Source organism: Lycium barbarum, chromosome 1 (genome assembly GCF_019175385.1).
Source record: "Lycium barbarum isolate Lr01 chromosome 1, ASM1917538v2, whole genome shotgun sequence".
Lineage (NCBI taxonomy): Eukaryota > Viridiplantae > Streptophyta > Magnoliopsida > Solanales > Solanaceae > Lycium > Lycium barbarum.
Window position 1 is genome coordinate 121,125,368 of NC_083337.1, and position 10,326 is coordinate 121,135,693.

General features: G+C 41.1%; 1 protein-coding gene and 1 non-coding gene across 2 annotated transcripts; one reads left to right on the top strand and one right to left on the bottom strand.

Annotated features, from left to right (window-relative positions):
• Window positions 1-1,261: 1,261 nt before the first annotated feature.
• Window positions 1,262-1,368, bottom strand: LOC132618678 (small nucleolar RNA R71). The gene has a single exon (XR_009574253.1). It is a non-coding gene; the product is annotated as a small nucleolar RNA R71 (small nucleolar RNA).
• A 4,182-nt stretch (window positions 1,369-5,550) lies between these two features.
• LOC132613554 (uncharacterized) lies at window positions 5,551-9,665 on the top strand. The gene is made up of 5 exons (XM_060327625.1): window positions 5,551-6,328; window positions 6,373-6,970; window positions 7,403-8,338; window positions 8,424-9,304; window positions 9,376-9,665. The coding sequence occupies exons 1-5, from the start codon at window positions 5,551-5,553 to the stop codon at window positions 9,663-9,665; spliced, it is 3,483 nt and encodes a 1,160-aa protein (XP_060183608.1).
• Window positions 9,666-10,326: the final 661 nt, after the last annotated feature.

A 10,326-nucleotide genomic window follows, 5' to 3' on the forward strand; every position in this document is an offset into this window, starting at 1 on the left:
TTCTTCTTCATCTATGAGTAGTTAAATTCCATTACTAGGGTTGTGAACCTAATGATGGGTGTTTTGTGATTAGGTTTGTGATTGATATACACATAATGGATTATTAGGGTTTAGTTATTCTTCATTCTTCATTCATAATTAATGGTTACAAACACTGATTAAAGCCATAAACCTTGCTTTATAAGGGAAAATAATTAGGGTTGGTAAGAATAACTAACAAGGACTCAAAGCTTTAAACTTTGTTTAATAAATTCACTTAGGAATAAGAAGAATTTACTTGGCATGATTAATCGTTCTTCATAGTTACTTTCTTATATTTGGGAAAATCATAGAAAGAGATAATCTTTATTTATTGGGAAATAGTAGAGATTCATATAGAGATTAAGTGCATTCATATAATGATCCATTAGAAGTATATCAAGATCAATACCCATGATCATACACTCTATCTAACGGGGACACAACCTTAGTTTCTTTTACCATACATTTCCACCAAAGCAAGTAGATAGCAATTAGTTATAGGAAAACTAACTTTTACCAAAATCATCGGATTAAGACATTAGACCTAGAACTTAGCATCCTACGACTTTAGTAACTTTTTCACACCATATTCCCTACGGGATTCGACCCCAACCTTGTTGGGATACTATATTTGACAACGTCCGCGTTATAACATTAATAGGTGTAATTTGAGCGTATCAAATTTTGGCGCCGCTGCATGGGAATACGTTTTGAAATTACTAAATAGTTTTTGCTTTGATTAAAGTCTTTTGCTTATTCCATCACACCTTGTTTGCTATTCTGTGTAAACTAGGTGAACATGAATCAAAATCAGCAAAATCAACGTGCTGGTAACCAGGGGAATCGGTTGAACAATCAAGCGAATGAATCAGATGATGAGAATATTTTCGCTGATCTTGTTCCATAGGAGGACTATGCATCTGCTATTGTTCAACCTCGAGTTGGAGCTGCTACTATTAAAATTGACTCCTCTCTATACCAGTTGTTGAAGCTTGAGGGATACTTTCAAAACTTTACCGAGAATGACCCTCAACGTCATTTGCAGAATTTTGTGGATGTGTGTGCTAATCATATCCAGAACAACATTCCACAAGATGCTATTCGGTTGACGTTATTCAAATATTCCTTAACTGGAGAGGCAAGAACGTGGTTTGAGAAGCTGCCTCGAAATTCAATTACTTCATGGGCAGAGATGGTGACTGCTTTTCTCACAAAGTGGTACCCCCCAAGCAAGAAGGCTGAAATTTGTGACAAGATATATGAATTTAAGCAGCGACCGGGGGAACAATTATATGAAGCCTGGGAGAGATTCAAGGAGTATTTGCTGAAGTGCCCGAATCATGGTTTTCCGGATCAAATATTAATGGAGAAGTTCTACCGACGGCTAGATCCAGTGACGTAGTCAGTTGCTAATTATGCAGCTGATGGTTGTTTCATGAACAAAACTTATCGACGAGTAACCACCATACTTAACAAGACGACGACTCATAATCAGGCTTGGCACTCAAACAATGCTGATGTGGTACCATATGGTAGTGCTATTATCCAAAATATAGTGAAGGAGAATCAAGACAACCAGGAAACATTGGCAGAACTTGCAACAAATATTTCCTTGCTAATGAAGAAGTTTGATGAATCCCAAATCAAGAAGGTAAATGTTTGTGAGGATGATACAGTTTTGCCAAAAGGGATGTACCATACTCAAGATGGTCCGTTCCATGATGGGCCACCTATGCAGGTTGAAGATGCTAATTATGTAAATAACTCTTAAGGTGGTTACTAAAGACATAATTACCAAGGTGGCTATCAGAATCAGAATCAATGGAGACCTCAGCAAGGTCAAGGTGCTTACAACAACTCTGGGAACTACAACAATAATTATGGTGGTGCGAACCAAGGGAGCTATAACAACAGCAACAATTTCGGGAACAAGAGTTCCAATCCTTATATACCACCGAAAGGGCAGTCAACAGAGCAAGGTAGTTCGAAGGTTGAAGCAATGCTTGAGAAGATTCTGGCCAATCAATCTAAGTCTGAAAGGACTTTATCTGGGCTGATAGAAATAGTGGGTTCCTATACAGCGGCTATTCAGAAGCTTAAGTCACAGATGAGGGATATTTCTAGAGAGCAGCACCCTCCTAAAAAGGGAGGACTTCCGAGTGACACTATTCCAAATACAAAGAATGGGGAAGGCGGTGTAGACCATGTGTTTGCCATCATTACTAGGAGTGGTAAAACACTCCAGGGGGCTGATGAGAAGTTGATTGATCTTGAGCCGATGGATGAAGAGGATGAGGTGCAGTCTGAAGCACCCATTATTACTGATGAGAATCCTACTGAAAAGAAGGTTGTTGATATTCCAGAGATGGTGAAGGAAGCTGATAACACAAGCAAGCAGGCTGTAAAAGGGGCTCTCCGCCCTTTGACGCAGCTTTTCAAATCTAGACTTCCCTTTCCTCAGAGGTTGGTAAAGAAGAAGGAAGATGCTAAGTTCGAGAAGTTTTATGATCAGTTGAAGCAGTTATCTTTAAATTTCCCCTTCTTGGAAGCTATCAAGGAGATGCTCGGTTTTGCGAAATATTTGAAGGATCTGCTGACCAAAACGAAGTCGGTTCAACATGAAACTGTGAGTTTTACTCACACTGTGAGTTCCATCATTTCATCTACAACTGTTCAGAAAAAGGGAGATCCTGGGGCGTTCACTATTCCTTGTTCTGTTGGGCACCATGATTTTGCTCGTGCGTTATGTGATAATGGGGCGAGCCGAGCATTAATCTGATGCCTCTTGCTATATATAAACAATCAAGTTTGGGGATGCCAAGGCCGACTACTATGAGATTACAAATGGTTGATAGGTTTATCAAAAGACCTGTTGGGGTGGTTGATGATGTAATTGTGTGGGTTGGTGATTTTATGTTGCCCGCTGATTTTGTGATTCTTGACTGTGCTGTTGATCGGGACATTCCTATTATTCTGGAGAGACCTTTCCTTGCTACAGGGATAGCTCTGATGGATTCGGAGAAAAATGAAATCAAGTTCCGAGTCAACGATGAAGAAGTGACTTTTCAGGCTAGAAAAGGGATGAAGTTACCAAGTGCTTATGAGAGTATTTCGGTAATTGATTCATTTGATGTTGTTGATGAAGCAGAGGAGTTAAAAATGGAAGAAGAAAGTTTGGGTGAAGCTCTAGCCGGTATTCTTATGAATTTCGATGCAGAAGACATGGAAGGCTATGTGGAGACAGTTAATTCACTTGTTGGGTTGGGCTCATATTCATGCCACCCAGAGAAGCTAAATATTGATCTGGAAAATAGAACAACTCCTCTAGCAAAGCCTTCGATCATTGAGCCACTTAAGTTGGAGCTTAAGCAGCGCCCATCACATCTGAAATATGAGTTCCTTGGTCCAGACAATACATTACCGGTGATTGTTTCAGCCCTATTGACTGAGGAGCAGATTTTACAGCTCTTGGAGGTGTTGAGGGAGTATAGGCGTGCTATTGGTTGGACCATAGCAGACATTTGAGGTATTCCATCTGGGATCTTTGAGCACAAAAAAAAATTCTCTCTCTAACGGATCATCCCTCCCAACGAATTAACCGTCACCTTCAACCACCGTGGACAACTCGTCCAACCACCACCGATGACCGCTCCAGCCAAGTCAACGGGCCAACTGCCTGGACTACCATCAATCACGACCAACGCAACACAAACCAACAACCCCATCACAGTAACAATACCACCGGACAATCCCCAAATCAAAGAATCATATGTAGAAGCTATGCGCATTCCTAAATCTACAGAGCCAACACACAATCCTATTAAACTCGCCTATCGACCGTATGAAATTGAACAAGGAGTGGCAATAGTCACCTTCACTACTGAAGAAGAATTACTACTCGCCCACAACTGTCGACTTACACTAGTCGGAAAATTCTCAAGGAATAAACCACAAATCGACACGATCCGTAAAGAAATCAAGCGAAGATTCCCTATGAACGGAGAAGTGCAAATAGGCCTCTTCGATGCGAGGCACGTCTTTCTTGATTTTACCGAGGAAAAAGACTGCAAGAACCTATACTAACGGCGGTACATCCCTTTCAACACAGAATCAGTTATGAGACTTCAATGATTGAAAAAAGATTGGAAACCCACGGAGGAATCGACTTTTGCACCAGTTTGGGTTATCTTACCAGGCCTAAAATGGCATTATTTCCACTGGGAAGCTTTAAGTCGACTGGTGGCTCCGATCGGATATCCGCTGGTACCAGACAAGGCAACGAACTCGAAGACTAGGCCAAGCATTGCGAAGGTTCGAGTTGAAATTGACTTGGCAAAGCCAAGACTGTCTCAAATTAAAATCACGACTATTAACCAATTGACGGGGAAGAAAGAGGAAATAATCCAACCAGTGGAGTATGAAGGATTACTAGATTATTGCTTCAATTGTATGATGCAAGGACATGGTATGTGGAACTACAGGAGGAATGTAATGGACAGAGGAAAATCTACTAATCCCGTTCCTCAGACTACCAACACCCCAACTGTTCGACAAAACGATAACAAGAATCATGAACAAAAAATAACAACCCATAAAATGGGAGAACCAAATGTACAACAAGCAATGATTGACTCCAAGAAGCAAGGTTCACCAGACTCTGATGACATGGATATCATAGTGAGTAACGAGGAAGGAAAGGAGAAACTAGAACCACAAAAGATAAAGGAAAAGGGACAAGATGGAGATACGCAGATGGATGTGACACACTCACGACCAAAGCAAATAGATTTTACTGAAGAAGATATCGCTGTTTTGAGAACACAAAGCCAGGAAATGGAACAAGGAATGGGAGCCTTTTGGCAAACCAAGTCTAGACTGTTCAAGCGTGCCTCTCAAAACCTACAAGAATGAAACCCCCATACACCAAAAGGAAGAAGAAAGGGCAAAAGAAGGTGCAGTTCAACCTCACAAATGAGCAGGAAGCTTGGCTTAAAACACAGGAGGAAATCCATGGGAGGACTGAAATAAGCATGGCTCTAAGTGATGAAGAGCTACAGGGAAGAAAAGCAAAAGAAAAACCATTACACATCACTAATAGCTTTGATACACTTACTAAAACTGCTATTCTAGATGCAGGTGGAGAGATCACTGATCATAGACTGGAGGAGGACCAGTCATCAGAAGGCCATAAAATGAAGCTGATTGAAGATGACTCAGTCATGGAAAGCCAGTAGAATGGAACCCCCCAACAAGATAACAGTTCACATAGTGACAATGAGATAGCACCTGATCTAGAGGGAAACCCCTCAGTGAGAAGGAAGCTAGTTTTCGATGATGAAATGACTGAATCTTGCAATCTGAGTAACACTAACAACCTATCACCTAGAGGGACAAGTATCCTCCAAAGTGATAACCCTTGACCCAGAACGGGAACCAGAACCCCCCCCCCCCCCCCCCCCCCCCCTCCCCCCCTAAAACTCCTAACTGATGTCTAGGTTCATATCCTGGAATATTAGGAGCATCAAGACAATGGGTGCTGGTGAGAGACTGAAAAGTCTCAAAAACCAGCACAATCTCCCCTTTATTTGCATTCAAGAACCAAAGAGGATAGCCAAGCACATCACCAAGTACATGATGAAGCTTGGCTACCAACACTCACACAATAACCTTAACAATAAAATCTGGCTGTTTTGGGATACAACCCTTACTGTACATATTGTTGATAATGCACAACAGCATATTACTTGCCATATTTCTTGTGCTCACTCAGGCACTAATTTCTATCTTACCTGTGTGTATGCTGAATGCACCATTGCTCTCAGGAGGCCCCTCTGGGAGGAACTTCAAGCACTGTTTACCAGGCTGAAGAGACCATGGGGTGTCATAGGTGATTTCAATGTGATCACCAGTCCTGAAGAAAAGCAAGGGGGTGCCTGCTACAATATGCAAAAGAGTGTAGACTTTCTAGAATGCTTAACACAATGTGGTTTAATTGATGCAGGTTTTCAAGGGGCCCAGTACACTTGGTGCAACAATTGGGGGCACCCAAGAACAATCTGGAAAAGACTAGACAGATTGCTTTTTAATGAAGAATGGCTAGACCTCTTAAATGACACCAAAGTCACACACCTGTCAAAAACAGGCTCAGACCATGCCCCTCTACTGGTCAATATAGAGAAAATGAGGATTGACACTGTGAAATACTTCAAATTTCTAAATGTTTGGTGCAACCATAAGGACTTCATGGGCATAGTCAAAGAAGCTTGGACCACCAATACACAGGGCACAGCCATGTGGAAACTGCACAGTAAGATGAAGCAGTAGCTGCCAAACTTAGATCTTGGGCAAAAGAGGCCTATGGAGATATATTCAGGGATGCCAAAGAGGCTGAGAAAAGGGTCAATGAACTGGAAAAGAAGCTGACTGAAAACAATAATGTGGAAAACAGAGCAAATCTCAACAAGACAAAAGCTGAGTTCATCAGATTGTTAAAAAATCAAGATGAGATCAATAGGCAGAAGGCCAAGGCTAGATGGTTACAAGATGGGGATAAAAATACCTCCTACTTTCACAAGGTGATCAAATACAGAAGAAGGAAGTTAAATATCCAAAGTATACAAGACAATGAAGGACATACAATTGAAGGACATCAAAGCACTGCTACAACAACCATCAAACACTTTGAAGACCTGTTTGGTTACCAGGAAATCAAAGGAAATTTTAGCATTTTGGACATAGTTCCTAAGTTAGTTACAGATGAGATGAATGCAATGCTAACAACCATTCCAACCATCCAGGAAATAAGACAAGCTATAAAAAGCATTGACCCTGATAGTTCCCCTGGCCCAGATGGGTTTGGAGCAAAGTTTTTCCAAGTATGTATAGACATCATCCTACCTGAAGTATATGGAGCAATTAAAGAATTTTTTGAAGATGCACCAGTACCAAGGTATACTTGCCTCATAATGCTGCCAAAATGCTCCCAGCCCCAATCATACTCTGATATCAGACCTATAAGCCTGTGCAATACCATTAATAAAATAATTGCCAAAGTGCTGGCCAATAGAGTAGGCAAAATCCTTCCTACTATAATCTGTCCAAACCAGAGTGGTTTTGTGCAAGGTAGATCCATCATGGATAATATATTACTAGCCCAAGAGCTGGTCCAAGATATCTCTAAACTCAACCCTCATGGCAATATTGTTTTAAAACTAGACATGGCCAAAGCTTATGATAGGGTAGCCTGGCCTTACCTATGTAGAATTATGAGAAAATTTGGCTTTAATGAACAATTGATAGACATTATCTATAAGCATGTTTCTAACAAATGGTACTCCATAGTCTTAAATTGAACCAGAAATGGTTTTTTTAAATCCTACAGAGGCTTTAGGCAGGGTGACCCCTTGTCACCTGCACTCTTTATCATATGTGCAGAATTGATTTCGAGAATGCTTAACAATCTTGTTCTAGATGAGAACTTTACAGGTTATTACAGACCCAAGAAAGGCTCCACTATCACCCACTTGGCCTTTGCAGATGATATCATACTGTTCCCTTCAGGTAAGCCAGCTGATATTAGAAAAATCTTGAAGATACTGACTGTGTATAAAAATGTGTCAGGACAGATGATCAACAAACACAAAAGCTGTGTGGCCTTCTCCCCTAAAGCCAATATGAATCTGAAGGATAGAGTAACAACCCTCACAGGGATGACCAAAAAAGAATGGCCTATTAAATATCTTGGCTGCCCCCTATTTGTTGGAAGAATGAAGATAAACTATTTCTCTGAAATGGTCCAGTCCATCACAAGAAGGATGCATAGTTGGCATTCGAAATTCCTATCCATGGGGGGTAAGATCATCCTTATCAAACATGTCTTGTTGGCAATGCATGTTCACCTACTGGCTGCCATGAAGCCTCCTAAAGCCACCTTTGAACAAATTGAGGCTGCAATAGCCAGATTCCTTTGGAACAGCAATGAGAATGAAAAAAAATATCACTGGGCAAAATGGGAAAGCATGTGTCTACCCTATGAAGAAGGATGGGTAGGCTGTAGATGCTTGAGAGATATGAGCAAAGCCTTCATGGCCAAACAATGGTGGAATCTAAGAACCAAAGAATCTCTATGGAAAGACTACATAATGGCAAAATACTGCTGCAGGTCCAATCCAGTCATCAGAAAGGTCACAGGGGTGCAATCACAAAACTGGAGAGCCATGTGCATGATCAGAACTCAAATGGAGGACAACATCATTTGGCAAATAGGACAGGGACATGTGTCTTTCTGGTATGACAATTGGACTGGTGAGGGTGCACTGTACAAACTCCTCCCTAATGATGTGATTCCCAAATAGCATAAAGCTAAATGAAGTTCATGAACATGGTACTTGGCATTGGAGTAGAGCAGGGCATAGTGTACCTTGGGCAGTGAAGGTGGCTATCCAAAATATGACAGTTAACTTCACTCTTGATACGGAAGACAAAGATATATGGACCCCAAATCTAGAAGGCAGTTTCTCTATCTCCTCAGCTTGGAATTTGCTAAGGAAAAAAGTTGTAGGAGATTGGCATGACAAAAGAACCTGGAACAAGAATATTACTCTCAAAATTAATTTCCACTTCTGGAGGGTGGTCAAAAATAGACTATCCACAAATGACAATATTGGTAGATTCAAAATACATGGCCCATCAATATGTTGTTGCTGCCCAGTTCACAGGATAGAGACAGTAGAACACCTATTTGGCCAAAGCAAATTGGCTCAAGACCTATGGACAACAATATGTCAACCACTAGGCATCAAAGTTCACGGAATCCCACTGAGGCAAATTATGGTAAACTGCTGGACAATGCAGGCTAAGAACCCAGTAACTAAACTAGTCAGAGGTATGTTGCCTCAGATGATCTGCTGGGAAATATGGAAGGCAAGATGCAACACCAGGTTCAGCCTCATAAAATTCAATTTCAGCCAATCTATGAATAATATTACCTCCCACCTTATGCAGATCATTACAACTCATTTTCCTCTGGTTAGCAAGTTCACAGATTGGTACACTTTGTGCACCAGACTAAATAGCAAATCCACAATGATGAAATACCAAAAGGTAAAATGGTACCCACCCCCTCCTAATTTTATCAAACTAAATAGTGATGGAAGCTGTAAAGGAGATGATTGTGGGGGAGGAGGGATCATAAGAACAGACAAAGGACTTCTATTAGCTGCATACACTGTTAACTTGGGCAAGGGAACAAGCAACTGGGTTGAAGCCAAAGCACTGCAGTTTGGTATGGAGCTATGTCTCGCTAATAATTGGAACAACATAGTAGTTGAAGCTGATTCTCTATTGTTGATTCAGGCTATTCAAAGGAAAAAGAAATCCCTTGGAACATTAGTCCAATAGTGAACTGGACACAGAGAATGGTAAACCAGAACCAGATACAAACACAACATTGGCTAAGAGAGGCAAATCAAGTGGCAGACAAGCTTGCCCAACTGAGCCATCATACTAATGATAGCAGGGTCTTCAACAACTTTCAGGAGTTGCCTAAGTCTGTGGGAGGCATCATCAATATAGACAGATGGGGACTGCCAAGCATTAGAAGTAGACCTCAAAACAATGCTCATTTCTTTTTTCACCCTCCATGAGTGTTGCAGCATAACAGTGTAGAGTAGAGTGCATTAGTAGTACAATTGTAATGCAGTTTCCAGTCAACACTAACTAAAAATAAGTGAGGGGTGGAAACCACAAATAAGCAGCATACATCATTTAGCATTCATATAGGTTTAGTCCACTATGTAAAAATCATGCGTCATTTAGTTCACATAGGATCTGTATATAGGTATGCATAAAGCTGGGCATGTCCAGCTACATCTTGTTAGGGGTAAGGCTTAAGTCCCCTCCTCTTGTGTACTTCATTTTTGCAATTAATAAAACACCACCTAGGATCTGAATTTGGATCTGGGTAGTTTCCCTAAAAAAAAAAAAAACTTTGAGCACAAAATCCAGTTGGAGGAAGATAGCAAATCGAGTGTAGAGCATCAGAGGCGACTAAATGAGAATATGCAAGAGGTCATCAAGAAAGAGATCATCAAATGGCTGGATGCGGGCGTGGTTTACCCAATTGCTGATAGTAAATGGGTGAGCCCAGTCCAATGTGTTCCTAAGAAGGGCGGCATTACTGTTGTGCCGAATGCAAAAAATGAGTTGATCCCGACCAGAACTGTCACCGGATGGAGAGTTTGCATGGACTATCGCAAGCTCAACACAGCCACTTGCAAGGAACATTTCCCTATGCCCTTCATTGAT